At 55.0% G+C, this 25,736-nt stretch overlaps 2 protein-coding genes across 3 annotated transcripts; one reads left to right on the top strand and one right to left on the bottom strand.

Annotated features, from left to right (window-relative positions):
- Positions 1-1,021: 1,021 nt before the first annotated feature.
- LAMTOR1 (late endosomal/lysosomal adaptor, MAPK and MTOR activator 1) lies at positions 1,022-9,886 on the bottom strand. Its single transcript, XM_072993374.2, has 5 exons — positions 9,652-9,886; positions 4,234-4,379; positions 3,254-3,331; positions 2,799-2,925; positions 1,022-1,905 (listed from the first exon to the last, which is right to left on the bottom strand). Exons 1-5 carry the CDS (start codon positions 9,823-9,825, stop codon positions 1,813-1,815), a joined length of 618 nt encoding a protein of 205 aa, XP_072849475.2. The 5' UTR covers positions 9,826-9,886; the 3' UTR covers positions 1,022-1,812.
- An 8,359-nt stretch (positions 9,887-18,245) lies between these two features.
- On the top strand, positions 18,246-25,653 carry LOC110078077 (secreted frizzled-related protein 2). Of its 2 annotated transcripts, XM_072993375.2 has the most exons (4): positions 18,246-18,910; positions 21,578-22,084; positions 23,635-23,712; positions 23,901-25,653. In XM_072993375.2, the coding sequence occupies exons 2-4, from the start codon at positions 21,586-21,588 to the stop codon at positions 24,206-24,208; spliced, it is 885 nt and encodes a 294-aa protein (XP_072849476.2). In that variant the 5' UTR covers positions 18,246-18,910; positions 21,578-21,585; the 3' UTR covers positions 24,209-25,653. The 2 variants fall into 2 exon arrangements, with proteins under 2 accessions (XP_072849476.2, XP_020647495.3); XM_020791836.3 differs by lacking the exon at positions 18,246-18,910 and having other exon boundaries at positions 18,938-22,084.
- Positions 25,654-25,736: the final 83 nt, after the last annotated feature.

Below are 25,736 nucleotides of genomic sequence, written 5' to 3'. Positions count from 1 at the left end.
ACCTTGGGGCCAAAGGGCAGGAACAGATTTTGAAAAACGCCAGGTTCAGAGGTAGAGATCGGCAGGAGGCCCCCAGGAGCCTTCCTTCAGTGGGGAGGGCCCCGCGTCGCAGGCAGGCAGGCAGGCAGGCAGGCAGGCAACAGCCCCAGCCAGGTTTCAGTTCCAGCCCCTGGGAGGACCTGCCGGCCTCTCCTACCTGGAGCCCTAGGGAAAAGGCCCCTGCCCCCAAAGGGCCATGCAGAGCTGGAAGAGAGAAGACCTGGTGTTCTGGGAGGAGGCCCCGTCTTCCCTTCCTCGTACAGCCCCCGACCCACTCCGTAGCGACAGCAGCAGCTGCAGCACTGGCTGGTTTCTCCTTTCAAACTAAAGTCGTTGCCCAAGCAGGACCCTTCGGGCGGCTCTCCCGCAGCGTGACCTTCAAACCGCACCCATCTCTGGGCTTAGGCTGGAGCTCCGACAGGGGCCGGCGTCCATTCTTATGCCACACACAGAGCCCGGGCCGTGGGCTGCGTTCCCACTTGCTCCACCCCCGCTAAGGCAAGCATGTCATGGGGCTGGGGGGCTACTGCCACCTCCGGGATAGACTGTCCCCCAACATGCCCCATAGGTGGGGGGGGTGTCCCTGGACTCATCTCTGGCTGGAGAGAGATGGAGGGCTCAGGAGGGTCACTGCAGAGTGAAGGGCTGGGCGTTTAAAACCACGGTGGGCCTTCTAGGGTGAGGGGAAAGCTGAGGCCGCTTGGAGGGAAGGTGTGCGTGCCGCAGGTGGGGCTACCTGTCCTGACCCCTGTGTGGCCTTGGGCCAGTTGCGCAGCAATGCCTGTGCCCCTCAAAGGGCTGGGTGGGCTGACGAGGCCAGCTAAAATAAGACCCGGGGGTGAGGGCTCACCTCTAGCCCCCTCCTGCAGCAGAGACACCCCCCGCCGGGTCCCCCATTCAGAGCCAGTCCCTCGCAGCCCAGACACCCCTCTTCAGCCTCCGCTCGGCTCCAGTTTTGCCAAGTAAGGAGTAGCCTGTGGGCTGGATGAATGTACTTAAACTTTATCTAATTTAGCCAAAACAAAACAAAGATTAAAACAAAATGACAGTTGAGCTAATTAAAAGAGGTGGAGGGTTGACACACCAAAAGGGGGGTGCGGACGCGGGGAAGAGCCGGGGCCATCAAGGGCCTTTCAGTTGCTCTGTGGCTTGCCTGTTGAAAAAAAGGTGCCCGTTTCCCCTCACCCCCTCCTACAAAATCATAAAGGTGGGGGGGCAGCAGAGGAGAACAGTTCAGGTCAACAGAGTGGGAAGTGACAGGCAGTCCCGTTCGCCCCCCATGGCCAGCTGTCTCCCGGCCACCCCTCTCTCACCAGGCAAGAAAGTGAGGATTTCGGATCTGCTGCTACAGCTGCACCCTCTTCTTCCCACCATGTGGCACACCGGCTTCCCCTCCCACCATGATCGGCCCCGATGCAAAGGCCGCCCTCCTCTGGAGCCGAGCGAAGACAGCGCCATCCGTGCCCCAGCGCCCACCCCTCCGGCCCTGGGGTTGCGCGAGCTGGCGCACAGGCACACCCGCCCCCCGCAGAACGGAGAGCAAAACAGAGAATGCCTCGGCAGGAGCGGCCTCAAGCGGCAGCCGGCCACCCGCAAGTTACTGTCTTTGTGGCAAGGAGGAGGATCTTCGGTGACTCTGGTCTGCACAAGTTCCGCTGCAGTGATTAAGCCGTTTTGTGGAGAGGAAAGAAATAAAAGTGAAGGGAAGAACCCAAAAAGAAACAACAATAACAAAAAAAAACCGAACAAAAAACTGGTGAGCGGAGACTGGCATCAGGGGATCCCAAACTGTACAACCAGTTCTTCTTTCGCATCCACTCGGATCTGGGAGAGGGCACTGTAGGCGTACGCAGCTATCCGGGAGACCTGGGAGAGGGAGCCGGGGGTGGGGGGGAAGAGACAGGAGGATGAGCCACCTGGAGGAACAACCTCCCCGCCAGGAGCCGACAAAGCGCCACCTCCACCCAGGCCCCCCCCCACACACCTGTGTGCCACACAGGGCCTTCTTGAGTCCAACACTCTGTTCTGGCCGTGGCCGGCCACACACCTCAGGTGGATTAAGCGCCCTCCCCTCCCGAGCAGGATGGGGAGGGCAGCAGCCCCCCTCCTGCCTGGGCTTCCCCCAGGACCTGATCCACCGAGGCGTCCTCCCTCTGATCCAGGAGGGAAGGCACACTCCCTGGGCCAGGAGCCACTGACCGGCCTCCGGGAATGCTTCCCCTTCCACCTCAGCACACTCCGGGGTAGCAGCCTTCATGCCCTCTTGTGCACCCTCCCGCATGGCAGGTGTCACAGCCCGAGGGTCCGCCCAGCCCAGCCCCCTGCATCTCTACGGCCAACCCTAACCCCTAACCCTTCAGCAGCACAAGGCTGCCTCCCCAGAACACTGCTCAGGCCCCCGAATCGATGCCTCACCGAGGGGGACAAGACCAAGGCAGTGACGGGGGATCCCGCCAGAGCCCCTCCCCTTGCCTCTGTAGGGTCTCAAGGAGCGTGCAGCCTCTTCCTGATTCTTCCCAGCTGGCAGTCTCGTGGCCTCCCGTTCCAAGGGGCCTGAATGAGCCGTCGGAAGGGAAGGGGCCTGTCCCTTGAGCAAAGGCTGCTGCACACGAAGGCCCCGGCTGCCCCCTACTTTCTACTCCGCAGAGCAACGGATGGAGGGGCACCGTGGAAGGAAGCCACGTTGGGCTAGACTGCTCAGGGCCCTGCTGGGGTGTATGCCTGGGGAGGGGAGGGGCTCCGCCCGGGAGCGCACCCACCTGCTGCAAGTCGGCGAAGGGCACGGGGTCGCTGGCGAGGACTTGGTGCGGCTGGTGGGTCAGCGAGGGGAGCGGCGGGAGCTTCTTCCAGTGCATCAGGCCATTGCTCAGCATGGCCAGCCGGGTGCTGGAGGGGGAGATTGGCAGAAGGGCCAGAGAGAGTCAGCAAGGACAAGTGGGCAGGCTGCCCCAGAGGGGAGGGGAGCTGCAGACGTGGTGGCTCAACCGCCCTTTGGGCGGTGGGGCTCCAAACGGCTCAGCCCTGTTCTAGGAGGGCAGCTCAGGAGCGATGAACGCACAGTGGGGCCATCTCCACTCTGGCTGAAGGGGGCTTCAACATGAATGGGCTGAGTGTGCCAGTTCGCCCCACCCCCCCACCCCAATGTGGGAAAAAAAAATCCTTGCAAACTTCCAGGGACGTTCAGACTTCCTTCTGCCCTGGGGCCATGGCTCACCTGTACTGCCTGGCTCGGTCCATGTACTCGTGCTGCTCCATCTGCTGTTGATCAGCAGCTGAAACATCGATGATGTTGCTGCAAAAAAGCAAAGGCTGGGGATTAGGAAGGCTCTCGTCTCCTGCCCTTCCCACCCCACCCCACCCAATGCCATCCTCTGAGTGGTTCTCCCACATTCAGTCCAGGCAGAGAGAAGAAGGTTGCTGACCAGCAACACAATCCTAGATGGCCAGAACATGCACTCCCAACCCAGGCAAACTTATGGTGAGAAAAATATGCCCTTTCATGGTTTTGGACTCCAGTTCTCAGAATTCCCCGAGAAATCCCCAAGCAGAATTCTGCGGGTTTCGTCCCATAAACACACCCCTACATTCTGCTCCACTGAAAGATGAGCCTACATCCCGCACCGTGGCCACCTCTGGGGCTGCATCCCCTCCTCTGGTTGTTAATGTACAAAACAAAGAGAGGCAACTGCTGCAGTGTTTCCTAGGAGTTGCAGTTCTTCAGGAGGTGCCCTCTATGGAGCCAAAGGAGCAGCAAAACTACAACTCCCAGGAAGCACTACCGTACCTTTTAAAAAAATGAACAGAAGCACAGGCAGGAGGAGGCCATGCAGCTCAGAGGTCGGCCCTTCTCCAGGTGAGCCAAGGGTGGGTGTTTGTTGCAGGTGCATGTCTGGGGGCTGAAATTCCCAGAATTCTGGCTGGAGAATTCTTAGCCAACAGGAGTCCAAAGGAAAGAAGGAAAGAACCGACGTTGGTGTCACCCGGAGGTCTTCAGAGATGAACTGGCTCTAAATGCAGATTTCCCTTGAGCTCTCGTGGGTCCACATAAGACAGCTTGGCAGGTTCTTCATGTGAGATTCCTCAGGCACAGTATATCCCAGTTCAGGAGGGGAGGGGGCTTAGGCCACGTCTTCCCTCGCCCCCCCTGTCCCCCCCCTCACCCTTTTCTTTGCATAAGAGAGACGAAAGACTTACATGGCGGTTTTGGCAAGGATGGAGGAGAGCAGGGCCTGCTCGTCCGTCCGGGCTGACGGTGGGCTGCTCCAACTTGGCTCTGTGCCATTTAATGACTTGTTAGGGGGCGTGGAGGCAGGGGGCAGCAGGGGCTTCGACTCTTCCCCCTGGGGTCAAGGAAGCAAGAAGAAAAAGGAGGACCTGTCAAGCCAGAGGTTTGCAAAATACGCGCCCTGGCAGGGGGTCACAAAGCAGCCCATCCCTACAAGAGCCTTCAAGAATCTGGGGCCCTCCAGAGGCGCCGGATGACCAGCCCCCCCTATGATCCTCCAGCTGCGGCCGGACCGGAGACTGCAGAACAAGCAGGAGTCCAAAACGTTGGGCAGGTACCGGGCCGAAGGATTTGGCTTCAGGCATTTTGCAAGTCTGCCACTGCTTTGAAAGACCAGCCGCCCCCCCCACCGCCTACTGGCATCCCCACCCACCCCCTTTCCAAACCCATTCTCCCAAGACCGCTTGGCCATTGCCACCACACCACCTTCCTTCTGGACAGGCCTGGAGACGGGAGAGTCCCCCCCCCCCGCATGAAATGCCACAATGCATAGGAGGGCCAGGCCCCCAACTCATCTCAAGGCCGTCTGCAGAGGTGCTCTGCCCCTTCCCAGAGCTTGGAAAGTGGCCATTCCTGGGGGGGGGGGGATCCTGGGAATTCCAGTTTGTTTTTTAATTCCCAGGTTGTGCCTTCGCCTCCTTCAGTCACAAAAGTCCCCCCTCCCCCCGTGCCAACTGCACCTTCATGTGCCAAGTATGAACAATGTATCAGGGCCACATTTTTCTCCAGGATGGGGGGGGGGCAGGACGACACACATATACAGTGGCTCCCCCGGCCACATTTTCCTCCTCCTTAGATCTTAGAGAACTGCAAAGCTGGAAGGGACCCTCTGGATCATTGAGTCATTTTATCTAGCTACAGCAGACCCTCTTTGGCCCTATTTTTGAGGACCCTCTGAACAATTTCATGCCTTTTTAAAACCAGAATTAGATTCTGGCGGGTATAAAGAGCTGTGGGGGAGGAGGGGGTCAGGATGCCAGGTGGGCAGCGGTGGGAGCCCAGTGGCCAGCGTGTGCTCACGAGAGACCTTCCCTATTCCTGCTCTCATGGTTCCTTGCGGAGTAAGCGCCCACTCAAGGGCTCAATCCTTCCCTTGCAGGCACTGCCTCCAGCCTTTCTCCCCTCTCATGAAGTGTGTGTGGGGGGTAATCTCCAAAATGACCCCAATCTATAGAGAAGGGGGACCTGAACCCACATCGCTCTTTCAAGGAATGTTTCTAATGCCGCTTCCAGGTCACCCACCAGCTGGCAGTAAGCTGCCTGCGGTCACGGCCTCACCTGGCCAAAAGAGCTCCATCAGGACCTCGGGTGGCAAAGTCCTACCCCTGGCTAAGAGGGCAACTCCCCTTGGCAGAGAACCACGGCTAAGGCGAAGCCCCACAAACGCAAGCCCTGGCACAACCCGGGGCCCAGAATATCACCAAGGCGTGCCCTCCAGCACTCAGGTTCCGGAGCCTGGCTTCCGGAGGCAGGGAGCGCCACTCGGCCAGGGGCCAAGAGCAACGGCTTAAGGGCCAGCTCAAGGCTCCTTGCTTCTCTGTGAGCCACCTCGTGAGCTTTACAGCCCCTCACACACCGACACCTGCTCGCTGGGCAAAAGGTCGTTTCCTTCTTCAGCGCATACCTTCAGGGGCCAAGGAAACGTGCAAGCGGCAGACTACACAACCAGAGTTTGCTGTGCTGCCGAGGTGCTGTTTTTATCATTGCCCACCACCCAGGGGCCCATCTTTCTAGAAGAAAAGCAGCCCAGAAAGGGTTTTGTTTTGCAAAAAAAATTACTTCCTCTGGAGGGCTGTTCTTTCCTACTTGCTTAATTAACTTTGGGCAATTGAACCAGGGCCATCGCTGTACTTCGGAAGGTGGACACCTCCTACCTTTTCTGATAAGAAGTCAGCCCCAGCTCAGAACCCCTGTGCTTCCCGAAGAAAGCCACCCTGACGCCCACCTCTGACCAAGCTATGCCAACGAACTCTGAAGGGTCACCAGGAGCCAGCTGGCCAAGGGAAAAAGTCATCGCCAGGTTCGGCGGTGCTGAGGTTTCCGTAAGGTGCAAACAGAGCAGCAGGATGACCGACCTCCCTCTGAGGAGGTCTGCATCTGCCGTGTGAGGAACCGCAGAATGCAGAGAACTTTAAATAGGATGCTCCCTAATTCAATGCCAAGTGTGTGACAGAGGGCACACGAGAGGATGATGTCATCCCACTGCTAAGATATCAGATAATAAAGAGAGGGAAGAGGTCTCCTGACTTGTTAGAAAGCGAGCCGCTTCTATGGGCAAGGCCGCCAGAATGCCAGGGTCATCCAGCTGCCACCCCCCCATGTGGGTGCTCTCCACACGTCAGCTGCCACCCTCGTCACTGCCAACCAGCAGGGTCGGGGTGGTTAGGGGTGGTATCGCCCAACTCATTTAGGGCACCTAAAGTCTTGACGGCCAGGCTGTTTTACAGGGCCTTGCCAAGGCTTCCAGAATAGCAGCTGGAAAGGGAAGAGACTGACAGCCCGAGACAGCTGGGCCAGCCAAGCAGGCGGCCCGACTTGGCTCTCGCGCGTTCTCTCTCTCTCTCTCTTTCTCTCCCCCCCCCCCCCAAGGCAGGGAGACCTTTCCCATGGACAAAGCAAACAATCCCTCAGGCAGAGGATGAATCAACAGAAGCCATTCCAAAACCCATGCCCTCTCTCCCCTAGGCAGAGTCAGTGGCTGGAAGCAACTCACCAGGAGACCTATAAGCTTCCATGACTTTGGCTACATCAGATTATAGCCCTAACAAGAGCAAACCTGTTGAAACCGATGGGGTTTATGTGAGCATTAACAGAGAAGTTCCTTTTTGTCTCGGAGGTTCATAAATGGGTCTGCTGTAACTGGGAATGAAACTAAATTTAGTTTCCGACTGTCTTTGGATTACAATCTTTGTACTGAGAGCCGGTCGCCGGAAGGTAACACACGGAGGCCTCTGACCTCACTTTTTGCTTCCCATTCAGAATCAATGCCGGCCGCACAGCCCGACTGAGCTCCCCGAGTTGCCTTTTAGCAGGGATGGCGACCAAGAGCAGGAGATAACACACACACACCCCCGGAAAAAACCACAGTTGGACGTGGAGGTACCAACCAGAGGCACTCCCAGTCAATGTGAACCAGCAGACAAGTCCAAACCTGCTGAGTAACTTCTGCCGTGGCTGGATGCCCTGGGGCTGGTCTCTAACAACTCTCTGAGGGCTCCTCGGAATGCAAGAGACCACCGCCGGGCAAGGCCACTGGGACCGGCGGTAAGGAAAGCTGGGCCCTTTCGTACTGCCTGAATTCAGGAAGTTGTGCTTTAGGCAGAAGGGAACACCAAACACAGAGGAGGAGGAGGAGGAGGAGGAGGAGGCCAGACGCCTCCTGCTGCCTCCTGGAGGAGGCATCATCACGTGTCCTGTCCTGACAGAAACAGGAAGCTGGGGGGGGGGGGGAGAGAAAGAGACTCCTGGCCTCTGCCTGAGTTTGTTTGCACACAAAGGCAAAGCCTGCAAGGAATCAGCTGAGCGGGCGCTCCTTCAGCCACACCCACCCGCCCGCCTGCAGAACCAAAGCCCCTGGGCTGCAGATCCGCATCACGGCAACCCTACCTTGTTATTTCAGTTGCCAAGCCATTTATTTACAGATTCTAAACTACAACCCAAGTCCAAGCAACAGAGGGAAGTGGCCTTTCTTTTGCCAACAGGCATGCCATTTTTCTCAGCCTCGATTTCACCAGATAAGAGGAAGAAGCAGCAGCTGAACAAATCAGAAGACCTCTTGGAAATGAAAATCAATTGCTAAATGCAAGCGCTGGTTTCCAAAACAAAACCATTCCCATCTAAGGGAGGTGTGCACCCATCAAAAGTACTGCTCCTCTGGGAGGGGATTCCAGTAAAAGCATGACCAGCTGCACAGGAGAGAAAGGGGCTGCTCTGAGGCTTTAAGAGGCAATGGGCTAAACCTCCCCCCCCAGCAACGGGGACTGGGCAAGTGTGGCACTCACCCACCCCCATCTACAGGTCATAGAATCAGAGAAATCAGAGAAAAGGGAAGTTGGAAGGGGCCTACAAGGCCATCCAGTCCAATCCCCTGTGCTCACGGCGCAAATACCATCCAAAGCAGATCTGCCGGGCGATTATCTTTTTCTTGAAGGCCTCCAGGGTTGGAGCGCTCACCCACTCCCCTTGAGGTCACGGGTTCCACTGTCGTACTTCTCCAACAGCGAGGAAGCTTTTCCTGATATTCAACCGAAATCTGGCTTCCTTTCACTTGAGCCCCTCCTTGCCTCTCCTCCCCCCCCCCCGAAAGCCAAAGCCCTCCACTTTGCAGACTCGCTCCTTTCCAAGCAAGGGGAGCAAGAAGGGAAAGAGCAGCTTCCCCTCTCCGGGGAGCGAAGGCCCCAAGAGTGGGGAAAAAGAGGAAGGAAAAGAGCCAGGGCGAGGCCAGTGGGCAGGCAAACAAGCTGTCAAAGGCAAGGGCGAAAGCACAAGATAGCGGAGAATCGCGGAGTTCGAAGGGGCCTCCAAGGCCATCCAGTCCAACCCTCTGCCCCTAAAGCCAGATTGCAAATCCACATAAATCCGTCAGATAAGCCCCCCCCCGTTTTTTCTCTTGAAGGCTGCCAGCCTCAGAGCCCTGTTCCTCACCTCCCTTCGAGGTCCCTTGTCGTGCTGCTCTAACAGTTAGGAAGTTTTTTTCCTGACCTTCAGCTGAGATCTGGCTTCCTGTCGCCTGGTTGGGAGTCCCGGTGGAACAGAAGGACGACCCGAGGCCGGCGCTCGCCCTCGGCCCGCTTCCTCCTTCCCTACACGTGTAGGTCGGTCCTCACGAAGGCAACTCTCCGCCGCTTAGGGAGCGAGAAAGCGCCTCGACAAGGACACCCTCCCTCGGGGGAGACCCAGCTTGCCCTCCCTCCCTGGCAAGGGGTCCGAGCGGGGAGGGGCAGAGGCCCCCCTGGCGACTACAAGGCCCAGGCTCCCCCAGGGGCTGGGCGGGGGTTTGCCTCCTAAGGGGGGGCGGGAAGAGAGCCCCCCCCCCTCCCCAAGCAAAAGGGCAGCCGCTCCGGCCACCCACCCACCACTCTCTGCGGACGACAACGCCCAGGACACCCGGCCCGTGCCATGGGGATGGTGGGCGTTGTAGTCCCTGGGGAGAAATGCACGGAGGGCCACCCCCCCTTGTTTCCTTCCCGGAGGCGCTGCCCGGGGGGGGGGAGGAGAGAGGGAGGCCAGGCCAGGCCGGACCGGGCCGCTCCCCCCTCCTCGTCCCCCCTCCGGGAGCCAGGCCCCCTCCGACCCCTGACCCCCCACGCCCACTCCCGGGCGCCCACCTGGTCCGAGGCTTCGTTCTCGCTGCTGTAGCAGCAGCCCATGGCGAAGGCGGCGAAGAGGCGGAGGCGGCGGCCCGACTGGCGGACCGGCGGCCCCTCCCCTCGGCGGGCGGTGGGCTCCCTTCCTCCCTCGGAGCCTTCTTCCGGGCACGTGACCCGCGCCTCCTGCAACATCCGGGGATTCGGCGCGGGGACCGCCCACGTGACTCCCGGCCGCGCGCCCGCCAAGGAAAGAAAGAAGCGATCGGGAGGAGGAGGAGGAGGAGCTTCCCCCGACAGGGAGAGCGCCCATTTTCGGGTCACGCGCGGAAGCCCCCGGCCAATCAGATTCCCCTTTCCCGGGAGTGGCGCGTGCGTAGTCGAGGTGGAGGAATCTCGCTCTCCCTCCCCCGCCCCCCTCTCTCTCCTTCGCGGCTCTCCCGGTCATGTGATCCCTGTGGGTTCGGCCCGGGGAGTCGAGAGTGGGAGTCACGGCCGCGCATGCGCTGTAGGCCCGACTTCGCTTTCCCGCCGTGGAGCGCCAAGGAAAAAAGTCTATCGTGCCGGCGGGGGGTCGAGACCGAGCGAGAAAGTATCTCCCCCCCCCCAGGGGAAGGGTTGCTCGGCTCTTGTGCCTTCCGTACAAAGGAGTGCATTTATTTATTTACAAGGTTTTTACCCCGCCTTTCTCCTTGACAAGGACCCAAGGCGGCTTCCAACAATGAAAGGCAATATTTTATTTATTTATGTTATTTATTTATTCGATTTTTACCCCGCCCCTCTAGACAACGTCTACTCAGTTAAAAACAAGTTAAAAAACATATAAAATGCATTTATACTAATTAGTTCTAAACAAAAGGTTTCCAAGATGGTGGCATACAAAAAAAAGAAAAAGAAAAAAGGAAAGAAAAGAACTTAGGTGACTGGGGGGTAGGCCTGTTTAGACAACCAAGTTTTTAATTGGCTTTTGAAAACCCCCAGCGAGGGTGCCAGCCGGATTTCAGTAGGGAGGGTGTTCCACAGCCGAGGGGCCACCGCCAAGAAGGCCCGGTTTCTTGTTTTCTCCTTCCGGGCCTCCCTCGGCGTCAGTCCCCTCAGCCGTCCCTGCTGGCTATGTCGGGGGACTCGGGTAGATCTGGGTGGGAGGAGGCGATCTGCCAAATACTGAGGTCCCAAACCGTTTAGGGCTTTATATGTAATCAATACTTTGAAGTCAATGCGGAAACGAATAGGTAATCGGTGCAGTGCAACCAGAGTGGGGGAGATATGTTGGTGTTTTCTCACCCCACTAATAAGCCTGGCTGCTGCATTCTGGACCATCTGGAGTTTCCGTATCAGCCTCAAAGGCAGCCCCACGTAGAGTGCGTTACAATGGTCTAGTCTCGAGATTACGAGCGCGTGGACTAGAGTAGTGAGGGCCCCCCGATCAAGATATGGCCGCAGCTGGGCAATCCACCATAGATGAAAATAGACACAGCGGACCACGGACCCCACCTGGGTTTCCATGGTAAGCACCAGGTCCAGATGTATCCCCAAGCTGCGGACCTCACTCTTTGTGGCAAGGGTCGTCCCTCCAAAAGGGAGGGAGTCACCTATGCCACTGATGGGAGGTCCACCCACCCTCAAGACCTCCGTCTTGTCCAGGTTCAGCCTCAATCCATTTGACTGCATCCATTCCAGTACGGTGTCCAGGCAGCGCTGGAGGGACTGGACGGCATCCACTGAAGTTGGAGTAAAGGAGATGTAGACCTGTGTGTCATCAGCGTACTGGTGACACGATGCCCCACACCCTCTGATGACATTACCCAGAGGTCTCTGGGCGGCTTACAACAATTAAAATTCAATACAGTAAAAGATAAAATGATTAAAACACAATTAAAATACAATCTAAAAATTGCCACCAGGATCCATCGTTGATCTTATTCCAATTAAAAGCCTTCTGGAACAGGAAGGTTTTGACCGGGCGCTGAAATGCCATCAGCGTCGGCGACAGACGAATCTCAGTCGGGAGGGCATTCCATAGTCTGGGGGGAGGGCAGCTGCCAAAAAGGCCCTTTCTTTACAAGCCATCCCTCTTACCTCCTTGAGGGATGGCTCTTTCAAAAGGGCCCCCTGGCTAGATCTTAACTGCCAGGTAGGTTCATATGGAAGGAGGTATCCAGGGCCCAAGCCGTTTAGGGCTTTATATGTCAAAACAAGCACATTGAATTGGGCCCAGGCAGCAACGGGTAGCCAATGCAACTTAAACAGAATTGGCTTGATGTGTCCCCTAGCAGCTCCACCACTCACCAGCCGCGCCGCTCGATTCTGGACCAGTTGCAGTCGCCGGACCGTCTTCAAAGGCAGCCCCACGTAGAGCGCATTGCAGTAAACTATACGAGATGTTACCAGTGCATGTGTGACTGTCATGAGACTCCGCTCTCCGCTCTTTAATACTGTATTAAAAGCTGATAACGGGAAGGCTACAACAACACTGGCTCCTGGATGAGGAGGCCTCTTGCACCCATTGACAGGCAACATGAAGGGAAAGATCAGTCGGTACACGGAAATTTGGAAGAGAACACAACAATGGAAGGAAGCCTGGGCAGGTCCCTGCCCGCGAGGAGCTCTCAGCCTTTCCTGTCTGATCCACCCCCACCCACCCCTTTGGGTGGTGCTCCCAGTCCTGCAGAGATTTCGGTTGATGATGATGATGATGATGATTTGCACCCTTTTGAATGGGCCACCCCAGTATTTGAGTCCAGCCATAGGGGCACACTTCTCCTTGCATGTCCCAGGATGTCCCGAGGCGAACAGTCCACACGTGGGTTGACTTGGCTCCCCAAGCAGCCCGTGGGGCCCTCCTGCTCTTTCGCCCTACGGCTTCCCAGTCCCCACCACCCCTGCTGCCTCCTGCAGCATCCGAGCCTTTCCACTGGCGTGTGATTCCCTTGAAGCCAATGATCGGCTCAAACCCGTTCCTGGTTTTGCACTGGAACCATTGATCCCCCAGGTGGGACTTGCCATCAGCCTCCCAGCTCCTGGAAAATGTCATATTTTCCCTAATAATTTATGGTTATGCACCACCAGGCCATTTATGTCAAACACAACTAAGCCCAAATCATACTGCGTTGCTAATTTACACAGATATTGGTACAGCACATAGGAGGCCTTGTGCTGCTTCAGAAGTTTGTTGATATGTGTTACTTTCTTTGTGGAAGAAATGGGCCAAATTATTGTCATGGCCGTGGAAGGAGAGATGCCCGTGGTGTAGAATCAGTCTCTCCCATCTCTATAAGGGTGGACGTTGTTCGCTAGACCTCCCCGCTCTGTGTTCTCTAGAAACACACTTCCATGCAAGAAGACGTTGACAAAGCATTTATTCACAGTATTGAGATACGCAGCAGATATTCAGCTGAGAAGCGCGCAGCTTCTGGGCCAAGCAGGGGCTGCGATGGCCCTCCAAATGAGGTCTGGGCTGTTTGGAACAATCCTGTATTCCTCCACACATGACCTGGGTTGCCAAGTCTCAGGCTGCGAGCTGAAATCTTGGGGGGGGGGGGTTACTGTGCAAAAAAGAACTGGGGCTTCTGTGTGTGAGGTGGCTTCCAAATCTGACGCCCGCCTCCACCATTCCCTGACTGGCGGCCCTTGTCTGGCAGCCACAGTCTGAGATTTTTTTCCCCCTTTGGCTCTGGGTTGCCATATGATCTGATAGTCATGTTTTACACTTTGCACTCTAGGGCTCTATTGCTTCCCCTGGCCTTTGGGCTAAGTGAAAACACACTCCACAAAAGCAAGGGTGGATGATACCTTTGTTAGAACAACCAATAAAATAAAACAAAATGCTAGCTTCCGGCCTATACTCATCTTTATCAGGCTGTGCGCCAATACAGGGCGGATACCGCAGGGGTAAAAAACATGAATATCCCGAAGGTCTTGCCAGATGTCCATGCCAGGTCTATTTCTTAAAAGTTCCAAAATACAGGCTGCCAACACAGGTTTGATACGTGTGGTTTTTCCCCCCCCTCATTAATGGCAGATGTTCATGCTAGCTCTGCTTCTTAAAAGGGAGTTCCAAAATGCAGACTGCAAAACCAGGTCAGGAGTACAGTACGTATAGGTTTCATATTCCACCTCTGGATCTCACCTTTAAGAACCAGACCCAGCACAGACATCTGGCATGACCTTTGGGGATTATCTGTGTGTGTTGGTGACACCAACATCTGGTCTCTCCCACCCACCCCCATCATCCTTTCCCTCCCTCTCTCTTTCTGTCTGCCTAAGAAGGGGCTGAGCAGGGGAATGGCTGAAGCATAGAAACTTCCCTTTATCACTAGAGGTGATAAGGGTTTCGGGTGTACAGTATTAGCATGTGTTAATTGGCTTACCTAAAGCCAGGAAGGTGTTCTTATCCGCACAAACGGGTTTGCAGGGTTAATAATCCACTCGGCCCAGGGCATTCTCTCTCCGCTGGCCTGCCCTCGGCCTTCACTGTCTGAAGACAGCAAGCCCTCTTTACTCCCTCCATCCCTGGAGAATGTCCCCGGCCATAGAAATCCCCAGGCTTCCCTCCTCAGGCCATCCCTGTGGGCTCGTCCAGGTGAAAGCTAATGTACTGTTGTGGCATCTGAGGAGACCTGGATCCTCATGAAAGTTGACTCTTCTCCCAAACCAGTGTGTGGTGTTTTGTGCTTTTGCACACTTTTTGAGCCTTTGCGGTTGACCCGGCCAGGAACAGATTTTGTAAGATTTGAGCGATTTGTACAATTATGGGATGTCTGGGCTCCCTAAATGATGGAGGGAAAATATCACACAGTCCAGGTGACATCTCCTCCTGACCCTTTCTTGTCCTTCTCTTGTGGAGGCCAAAGAGGCAACGAGGTGGGGTTGGAGTGAGGGGGTGGGTGAAGGATGGGCTTTCCCGCCCAGCCCATCAGCTCATAGCCCTCAGAATCCTCTGCTGATAAAGGGCTGGCAGGCACACACGGTCTTCCTTTCCTCTCTTGTTGCCTCTTACTGCGGCCAGTAGCCGTGGATAGCCCCCTCCTCTAGGAATCTGTCAAATCCCCTTTTCAACCTGTCCAAGCTGGTGGCCATCATCTTCTCCAGCGTTTGACAACGCACTGGGAGAAGAATGTCCATGAATCTGTCCTGAATCTCCCAGGGTTACTCTTCGGTGGATGACCCTGGGAGCTTTTTCAGAAGGAACATTTGTACCCCTTTAACGCTGCCGATTTTGCACTGATGGTGTCAGTATTTCCCCCACCCACCCACCCACATTAACGTTCCCCTGGTCTCGCTTTCAGTCCCCGCGGTTGCACACTAGGACTGCTTGCCTCCCGTTTTTCCACCCCATGCAGAAGAGCAGATTTCTGTGTATCACACTCACCTTAGTCATTCTGCTCCCCACCCCCCACCCCCGTTATAGCCCCAGAGAGGGCAGCTTCCTTTCCCCATATGGGACTTGCTCCAGTCAACTGGTTTATTTGGGGGGGGGGGTTTCCTTTCCTGCAAACCACACCTTCCCTTGGAGCAGCAGTTGCCGGTCAGCCCTGCCCTAATCTTCTGGAAGGGCAGCCCGCCTGGGACAAAGGGCCACGTCTCCTCCCCCTCCCCACATCCCCCCAGAGAGGGAACTGAGCCCTGGTGTCCCCCCCCCCCATCGTGGTCCACTTGTGGCTGGGAGTCCACCTGGAGCATTGATTTTATCAGCCGTCTTCTCCTTGCGTCTCAGTTGAATTTCGCTCCATTTCCCTCCCTAGCTTGCTCTGTCCGATAAACGAGTTCAGCCAAGTTCCCGTTCGGTTTGGCTTTCATTTCCACTCCGTGATTCCTTCTCGGGACGCCAGCTAGAGCCTTGCCCAAGCGGACCAACACTGATCGCTCCATCCTTTGGGGCAATCAATAAGGAGGACTAGGATAAAACCAGAGCTTGTATCAGACCCAAGGACTCCCGTTTGGGCCACGAAAGCAGCAGCAAACAGCCTTGTGGCACCTGCCTTAACGACGGGCACGGCCATTATGACAGAAGCCTTTTGCAGGCTTACAGTGGTGATTTGGAGCTGTGCAGATGCATTTACCTGTAACTCTCCGAGGCAACTGATGGCCATGGACAGAGCTTGGAAAAGCTCCTTTTTATAGGTTGTGGAAGAGCCTTTGTTGCACCTTAAAAATGAGCCTTTTTTTTGTGTAGATAAAATGTTTGTGCAGGTGTTCCTGCACCTGGTGTTCCTGCACCTAACACAGCTTCTCTCCCTGGAAGCATCTGGATTGCCGCTCTCTGAACCTCTCCCAGCCCAACGTGGCTAACACATTGATTCCCACAGAAGCAAAGGGAAAGGGCCGGAAAATCACAAACAGTACAAAATCAAAAATACTGTGCTCAGATGCATCTAACGAGTCCATAGTCATCCTCACCAGGTTGTTCACTGGACTGCCTCTGTAGAAATCTTGGTCTGTTCGTTGGCCCTCCCTGGCCAGGATCCTGCTAGCAAAGGCCTCAGTTGCCCTGGTGAATTCCTGCTGCCTAATGAGATGCCCATAGCCAGGTCCCTTTCTCTGGGTTTGTTGTGCCCTTGAGTGTGTGGCAGGAACTGGGTGGCAGCTCTTCACATTCACAACTTATGCAATTTAACTTATGAAGATGGGGATCGCAAGAAGCATCCTTCCTGGCCTTTATTTGATATTTTTACAACATTAAAACTAAAATACAAACTCAAAGGTGACAACACACAATGCACCTTGGGCTTTCCCCACCCGGGCCACCACCTTCAGCCTTGCAACTAGGGGACCAGTAATATCAATTGATGTCCCTTTTCACCCCGTAGCTCTCCAAAAATACATGGATTCTTTTACTAGCCTTTGGCCTTTCCTCCCCGAAAAGACATGTTCTTATGAATTCCGTATATCTTTAAAAAAATTAGATTTGACCATGCCTCTTCTTCTTTTCACTTCGCATGTTAACTTATCATTAATTAGCATTCAGAGCACAGGTTGCTGTCCTCTGAAGATGCCCATGGCCACAGAGACTGGCGAAACGTTAGGAAGAACAACCTTCAAAACACAGCCTAAGAGCCCGAAAAACCCACAACAACCATTAGCATTCAATTAATGGCCCTTTGTTTTTAGTTGAGGGCCACTTGTTCTTGGAGACTCAACTTGGATTGGTTGTTTCTCACATTTTATATGCCATTTGTCTGAATGATGTGCTTGCTTATTTACGATTTGGTATTCCAGCTCCCCATTTCTGGTTTCTCTTTTTCTTTGAGGATCCCCTGTTTCTGGCTTCTCCGCAATAAAAGAACGAGTGTTTAGAAGAGGCTGCACGACTTGCTGTTGACTTTTTCCAACAGCCTCCGGTGGCGAAGCCTCTGGAAAGGTCTCAGAGACACCCAGCAGTGGCAAGCGGACATTCTGGGGATGTTCTGGTCAGTTTCTAAGGCGCCTTGAAACCCTGCTGGGGAAACTCACCCCTGTGGTGGTGGTCGACTCTGGACGAGGGAACTCCAACTGGCCTTGGGACATTGAGCAGACTGGGAATCAGGTTGTCTCCCTGACCCTGCCTTGACCCTCCGCTGTCCTGCCTCTGCCCAAAGGGTATTAGAGTCCTACTGGGCCAAGGTGTGTGATCACAACAATCTCCTAGCCCTTCAGACGGCTTTGTCTTTATGGGGTCCCTGTAGAGCACCCTAAGATTTCACACAATTACCCAGTGTGGTGTAGCAGACAGAGTGATGGGCTAGGACGCAGGAGGCCTGGGTTCAAATCCCCACTCGGCCATGGAAGCTCTGAAAGGTTGGGTAATGGCAAACCCACCCTTTAAATACTTCACTGCCCTTGAAAGTCCTGTTAGAGCCACCATAGTTGGCTCCCACCTGACAGCATATCTAACACACACACACACACACACACACACACACACACACACACACACACACACACACACACCCTCTGATATTTACGACAGCCCCATTGGGTAGTTATCCATGTCATCATCTCCACAGTGTCAGTGGAGGCAGGGGTTGTGAGATGAAACCTTTGGTTTAAAGCATGAGAGGATGTTTGGTGACTATCGGCTGCCCGTGCAGGTTGGGGTACAGAAATGTGCCTGCAAAACCCTCTGGAGGTCCATTCCACCTACAGCTTCTGAGGTCCCTGCTCTGGTCCATGGGGGTCACGAAGGGTCGGGCACGACTTAACGAAAATTGCTAGCACGCTTTTCCGTGATCCAGTAAAGGCTTCTAGGAACGGCTCAGCGGAGGGTCCTTTTCTCCCTTGGCTCCGGGACAAACAAACGAAGGGTGCAGAGAAAGGCAGAGGAGCCCTTGCTCTAGGGACCCGGATCAATCAGTCTCATTCACAGCTGAGCTAACCACGGCGGAATGGAAACCCAACGAGAGAGGGCCGGTTGGCGCCCCTGCCGAGAGCCGCGACTTGATTTCTGTCCTGCTTTCCGCTCTGGAACGGGAGCCCAAAGTGGCTGGCAGCCGAATTTCATTCACGCAACAGAGGCGACCTGTTCCTTGGGGGGTCCATCCTGCACTTGGTATTCCCCCCCCCATTGTGCAACTGGTCGCACCTTCAGTCACACAACCGGTTGTGCAACGGACACCCTCGGTAATGCCCGCTGCAAACACGCGGCAACATTGTGGCCAATATGTTGCACACCTTAAATCAGCGGCTACAGTTCAAACGGACTTTTGTTCCAAACGGGATGGGTCGGAGGAGCTCTCCGTTAGACGCCCCGAAAAAGTTTGGGGAAGGCGCCGCGCAAGGAGGGGCCCTGGTTTTCGGCTCGGATCCTGGCCGCGCTTAAGCCAGGCGGAGAGGAGGAGGCCTTCGGGCAGAGCTTGGGAAAATGCCTTTGGTGGCGGGGAAGGGGCCGGATCCGGAGAGATGCTCCAAACGCAAGCAAAGAGGCGACGGAAGGCCCCCTCCCCGCTTCCCTGATCCCCCCCCGCTGGTTTGGGGGGGCGCCTTCCCCCTGGGCTGCGCATCAGCTGCTCCTCCTGGGGAGGGGGGCGTGGAAGGTGGGGGGCGGCCCCCCTCTGCTCCAAAGCCGGGAGGGCCTCTGGGGCGGGGCGGGGGTGACTCAGGACCACCCGGGACGGCTCTGGGAAGGCCGGAGGTGGGATTTCGGCCAGGTGTCCAGAGTCGCCGCCCCCCCCCCCCCCAATCCCGGTATCCTGCCCATAAAAGCAAGCCGGGGAAGGAAGCTGAGCCCGCCTGCTCGCCCCCCCCCCCGCCCGGAGCTGCTTCGACCCAGGGAGGGGATCGCCTCGACTCGACTCGCTTCCAGGTAATGCTGGCCGGGCGGCGGGGGCTCCGGCGAGGAGGGCTGGCGGGGGACGAGGCGGGACGCCTGGGTGCGTGTGAATTCTGGAACTTGGGTCACCACCCAGCGCAACTTTACTAGTCGGGAGGCGTGGGGGGGGCTCTCCCCAGGGCAAAGGTGCCCCCCCAAATCCCCTCTTGGCCCCTTTCTCCTGCCCCTCCGTTCCTCCCTGGCGGTGGGGTCGGAGAAAACGGGTGTCAGAACAGCCCCCCCCCCGCCAAAGCCGGATCCCATCCGGCCACTATTTGGATTATTTACTATTAAAGATATTTCAGATAAATGCAGAGAGTTGTTGGCTCAAAAAGAAAGGACCACCAGAGTATCCACAGCCATGTAGAATACTCAGGGAGCAACTGAAGGTGAACGAAAAAGAAGTCAGCAAACAAACAATATACTATAAAGAAGTAACCCAATATACATCTACTATAAAAATATCAAACAGACGTAAAACCATCCATTTGCTATGCTTGGCTTAATAAAAGAAAACCAAGAGCTTGTATGTAAAAATGTAACATAAATATTACTAAACATACAAGACAAAAAACAATACGTACCAAAAAAGAGGTTGCTGGTAAAACAGAACAAAATGTCTTAGCTTCAGGAGAAAAACAAAGGTAAAGCAAGACGAATTCAGGTAAAAGGTGAGATAGCAGCAGACACAGCAACTGCTTCTGCCATCTACTCGCATCTGATGAAAAGGTAAGGCTTTCCCTTATATCCAAAGAAAGAAAGAAAGAAAGAAAGAACAGGTGTATCTATTACTGTAATAACTTGAGACATGGTGGGAAAAAGAAGGAGCCAGGCAATTAAAGAAAAAGGTACATACGTGCATGGCTGCATTGCATTGTAAGGAAAAGAAACCAAAAAACCCACAACCCAACAGGCACCACAACTAAGGAGACGGAGCGGGTTGCTTTGCACAGCTACTGGCTCTTAATGGCCATTCTGGGACAAGCTGCCCTCACGACCATTTCGTTATGGCGGAGAGGGCTTGCAAGGGTCTCCTGTTCCTAGGACAGTGTGTTTCCCTCCCAGGTGTTGCTGGGGGACCACACCTCAGCTGAGAGGGAACAGGCTGGGCCAAAAAGTAGGATGGTAGGAGAGGCCACTGTTCCTGCTCCCCCAGGCCCTGGCGGTTGCCCAGTTTTGAGTTGTTTGATTAAATTCCTCTACCTGTGTGGCAGAAGTGCAGGAAATCACAGAAGAGAATAGCTTCAAGTTTCCCAGAGAGTTTACCCCTCGCTTATCAACGGGCTCTTACCCTCGGTAACTCACTTTGAGGAGAAAGAATAAAATGTTGAATCACTTACAGTTGAACACATTGGACAGCAAGCTGACAGACATGACTGCTTTCAACAACAGAGTTTAAAAGGGGGGAAAGATCTGAGCAGAGTCAAGCCTCCCTTTGAATTCAGAGGCAGGGAAGGAACTGTATAGTTATTGCTGGATAGATGGACAGTCACTCCAGCCCATAAAGGTCCCACCCAGCCAAACCTGATCCAGGCAGCATGCAAGGTATTAAAACTCCCATCACCGGCTCCCTAGTTCTGCCTCTACATTGGCTTCCTGGGGAAATCCTTTTTTTTTTGTAAGCTCCTTGGAGACTGGGACCTTTCTTTGCTGATCAAGAATCACTGCCAAGCAAGACGGTCTGTGTTGTCCTGTCGCTGGACCAGCCTCTCTGGTGCTTATTTGCTAGCTTGCCCTCACCCAGGCCACCTCCACCCCCAACCTCTCTCAGGTCAGATGCAACTGGTTCTGCCCCACTGCCTTGGCTGTTGACCATGGAGGTCACCCTTCTGCAAAGGGGACTGGCTGCCAAATCCTCATTCTGGCACCTCTGCATAGAGTTACAAAATCAGGATGGTTGAGCAGGAACAGGTCCCTCAGGGGTCATCTAGTCCATCCCCTGCCGATACAGGAAGTCCCTCAGCTAGTTAAATAGTTAATTAAATGAAAGAGTTGATGTAACCAGAGAAACAGTAAAGGCAGAGGAGGAGGAGGAGAAGTAGCTGGCCAGAACGTGGCAGCCGGTAAAGCCAAAAGGGTGTGTGTGTGGGGGGGTTGGAATCAGAGCTGCTCCTGAGTTTAGAAAGAAAGGGTTCACAGGAAAATGGGCCCAAAACAGTTTGGGCAAAAACAGGAGAGCCACCCATCACCGACATTTTTCCACCACCCACCCACAAAAAACTCCTGGCATCCAGGGCAGATTTATGTTGCAGTCAAGGTAAAAGACAGCTTAAGGCCTCAGATTGCAAGAGGAGTCTCTATGCCACGCCTGCACAAAGGGAGGAGGGGGGGGAAAATCAAGACAAGGGAGGCCTCATGCCACGATTGGGGCCTCTTTGATGCCTGGCTTAGCTGGGGGAGGTGTTTGGTTTGTGCCTTCCTCGCGCCCCGCCCGGTGCCCTTGTCCTTCCCCAGGCAACACGCCTGCTGTCCGTGCAGGTAACTTGTGACCCCGGGCCTCACCAAGCACTTTGAGGGTGGCACCGAGTTGGGAAAGGCTGTGCCAAGGTTGAGGAAGGGTCCAGGCCTCCCTGGCATGCATGGCTTAACTTTGCAAAGATCCCCGGCCCACCTTGCGCCTGCGTGTCTGCCTTTCTCCTCCTCCTCCTCCTCCTCCTCCAGGTCCAACCATGGATGTTCGGGGATCCCTTGCGCTCCTGGTGGCTGCCTGGAGCTGCTCCTTCTCCCGGTCCTCGCGCTTCCCCCACCACCTGGTCCCGCTGACCTCCCGGCGCAGCACCTGCAAGCCCCTGCCGAGCAGCCTGAGCCTGTGCCACGGCGTGGGCTACGGGGAGATGCGGCTGCCCAACCTCCTGGGCCACGACACCATGAAGGAGGTGCTGCAGCAGGCGGCCTCCTGGGTGCCCCTCCTGGCCAAGCAGTGCCACCGGGACACCAAGAAGTTCCTCTGCTCCCTCTTTGCGCCCGTCTGCATCAGCGAGCTGGACCACGAGCCCATCCTGCCCTGCCACTCTCTGTGCCGGGCCGTCCGGGACGGCTGCGCCCCCGTCATGGCCGCCTTCGGCTTCCCCTGGCCGGAGATGCTGAACTGCAGCCGGTTCCCTCGAGGCAACGAGCTGTGCATCCCTCCGGTCAGCCCAGAGGAAAAGACGCAGCTCCTTCGGGAAGGTGAGTGCCCGGGAAAGGGGGCCCGCTCCGCAGAGGCCCAACAGCGCCGGGGGGAGGGAAAGCGGGGTGAGGAGGAGGAAAGGCAGGCGTTTTGCTCTGAAGCCGAGAAAAATTAAATGTGTGTGTTTGGACTACTATTCCCAGGATCCTCCGATCCGCCTGGCGATGGGTCATCCTGGTGCCTGAGGGATCCTGGGTGTTGTAGTCAGCAAAAGTAGCCTTCCCAAGCTGTCGTGTCTCACTTCTTCACTCTCAGAAAACTTTGTCCTCTGCGGCTTCTCCCTGCAGTGCCTGCTTTCTGGGCTCCCTCTCCCCTCCCCCTTCAGATTATGGCCGTGTGGAGGCATGCGCTTCCTGCACGGGCATGCTGTCTCTGCTGCCATCTTCTGTCTTCGACTTTCCCCAGTGTTTGTAAAGGAGTCACTCTTTCTCCCCCCCCCCCCCACCCCTGAACAGTAACAAAGCTAATAGGAAGTCCTGGGCAACTGGCCCAGCGAGAGGAGAGGAAAGGAATCCAGGTGGTGAGAAAGGGTGGGTTGTGTACCGAAAGACAAAGGACAGAAAACTCTGGGATCTGTAGTTTGGCACAGGTTCGCCTCGTGCTTCTCCCTCCATAAACAGTCAGTCTCTTTCCTCCACTCCTGGCTAAATCTGTAGGCACTCTTTAGGGAGCCCCTTGGCTGTTCCAGGGGTTCAAAACTGGTTGAGCTTTGTAACAGATTTGCAACTCCTGTGCCTTCAGTTTATGGATGGATGAATGGATGGATGGACTGAGAGAGAGGATGGATGGATGGATGGATGGATGGATGGATGGATGGATGGATGGATGGATGGATGGATGGATGGATGGATGGATGGATGGATGGAAAGAGAGCTAGAGGGATGGATGGACGGACGGACGGACGGACGGACGGACGGACATAAGTCTAAGTGACTAATAAATAGGAAAGTGTCCCTTTGTGTTTAGAGCTTCTCTTCTTAGGACACCAACTCCTAGTATGTGAGTACCGAGCAGAGACTGAGGCATCACAGCTCACCTGTGACAGGCACAGAGGGTCATCCTGAAAACCAGAGCCAGGAGCAAGATGGGGGGCTGCCTTGCTTCTCCCCCCCCACCGAGAGCCATAGACTGGGAAGGTCCAGGGCAAGCCGGGACCTGCATTGCTACAGTGCAGGAATTTTAAGGGCCTACTTTGGAAGAAAGACCACCGGTTTGCACTCTTTGGGTCTGGAAATGATTGGGTGTCAGAGGAACCTGTAAATCACTCACCAGGAGTTCCACACCCTGAAAAAGCAGGACCCTGTACAGTATTTAAGGGTTCGGGCGCATTTGGGTCCGGGTGATTGGGATTCCATTGTGAAATTCTTAAAAGTTGCGGTGTGATAGCAAGGCAGAGGATAGTGGGCGGGCAGGCCGGCCCCGTCCGTTGACCACTAGCTCTGGCTCAACCCCTGCATGCGTGCACATGCACACACACACAGACACACACACAGAGTGTACACACACAGAGACACACAGAGAGAGAGAGTGTCTCCCTTTGCTCCCACAGATGTGGTGTGCGCACCCTGCCTTGATACTGGACATGGCGAGAAGGAATTCCTGGAAAACGTTTGCACCCAGGATTTTGGTGAGTCTCCCGTCTCTCTGACTGGCAGGGATGAGGGTGAAAGGCTGATGCCTGGTTGTCCTCGGCCCTATCAGGGTCATGTTGGCAACTGTGAGAAGGTGCAAGTGAAGCATATAATCCCAACGCCCTGTCGTGGCACCGCCGTTTATACCCAGCCCGCTTTTTCTTCTTGTTTTCTTATTCTGCAGCTTTGAAAATGAGCATTAAATTCGTGTCAGGCGTCGAAGGGGACCTGAAGGTGGTTCCGGAGCTCAGGAGCCGCACGCTTTACAAGCAGGACGGCTGGTCAGAAGAGGAACGGAGGAAGCCGGTCCTCTGGTTGGCCGATGGGGAGACATGCTCCTGCGAGGAGCTGGCGGTGGGTCCAGGCTCCGTGGTCCTGGCCACCGGGAACCGGGTGGCCGGGCGGCTCATCCTCTCCTGGGTGAGAAGGTGGCAGCGAGGGGAGAAGGAACTGAAGCGGTTCTCCCGGGCCGTTTGGAAGCTGCAGTGTTAGAGGGCGGGGGCTGCCATCACCGCCCCCAACCCCTCTCCTCCCTCCTCTCCCCTCCCCACTTATCTTCCCAGTTTGAGCCAGATCAAATAGTTTAGTCCTGCTCTAGGCCATCCAGGGAAGCCCTACAGTTCCTCCACATCCTGGAAAATGTGCCTAGGCTCCAAGGGAAGAGATCCCCAGAGGAGCTGCCATTTTCTGCATGACTCTTATGGGCCTGATTCCTTGGCGAGTCAACTCGTGAGCACCCGGGTTCCCCTGGAAACCTGTCCTCCGGGCAAGGGAAAAAAAAACCCTAATGAGACGAAGCTGGAGAGTCAAAGAGCAACTTTGACCGGGTGACCTGATCTGTATTTCTTCATCAGGTCCATAGATTTTTTTTTTGCCTCCAAAGGCACAGAGAGGGTACTGTATTTCCTTGAGCCTAATCCAGATCTTTGAGGGTGTAGCAGGGGAAATGACTTTCCGTAGCAGGGGAAATGCAGAGTGATCTGTTGTGGAGTCACACCCAGCAACCTGGGTTTCCCAGGGTGAATTTGCTTTCTCAGATAACACAGGAGTCAAGAGAGACAGCAGAGGAAATTACCAATCTACCCTTCGCAGTGTCTTGCTAGGGTGGCTCTGGTGTAGCTGTCCAGATTTGCAGGAGGCAGGGCAACAGTGGAGCTACCTTAAAATGCAAACAAGGGCTGGCTGCCAATTTCCTCCTCTCTTCCATTTCCCCCCTTGCTCAGTCCCCCTACTCTTTTGTCTCCAGCTGCCTGAGCACACCTGCACTGGCTCCAATATTTTAAAAGGGTGGGACAACCCACATTTGGAGACAAAGGGGTGCTCAGTTGAGGGGAACTGATACCCCCACAAGCAGTCCTTTGCTTTCTCTCTCCCCATCTTAAACCAGGAAGCTGGGAGAGCCCATTGCATTGATTCTAGTGCCTCACACCGCCTGAACTGATGCAGATGCATTTGATTTTTTTAAAAAGTCCAAGCCCCGGAGGTGGAGGGGAAAAGTATGGATGGTGGAGGTGGTGGAATTCCAGGCTGATTCACACTGACTTGTTCACCACGGAAGCATGAGAAAATAATGTGAATCCGACTATTCCGGTCTCAGGACATTTTCCATATTATTTGTCAATGTCACCCCACCCTGAGTCTTCCAAGATGCCCCTGCCCCTGTGTCTTCGGCAGCTTTCCGGCTTCCCTCTTGTAAAAGACTGGAATTTTGCTAACGAACGTCTGCCCTTTTGCCTTTAAACTATCCGATTGTTTTTTAGTTTTTACTTTGTTGCTAGTTTATGTTTAGCTGACATTTAGTTTTGATTTTGAATATCATTGTGTTTACTGTATTTTCTTACAGTTTATCTGTTTTTTTAGTTATAAACTGCCCAGAGAGGCCCTGGGAGCCATAGGTGGTATAAAAGTTAAATAAAATAAAATAAAATAAAATAAAATTGGAATGCTTCTCTTGGAATCCTGGGAAGTGCTGTGGGCAAAAACAGGTTCTTGTGTCTGCCTTTTTGCCATTGGCACTGCC

This window comes from Pogona vitticeps, chromosome 3 (genome assembly GCF_051106095.1).
Source record: "Pogona vitticeps strain Pit_001003342236 chromosome 3, PviZW2.1, whole genome shotgun sequence".
In the NCBI taxonomy this organism is placed as follows: Eukaryota; Metazoa; Chordata; class Lepidosauria; order Squamata; family Agamidae; genus Pogona; species Pogona vitticeps.
The sequence above is the reverse complement of the archived record's forward strand: the minus strand, read 5'-3'. Positions and strand labels throughout refer to the sequence as shown.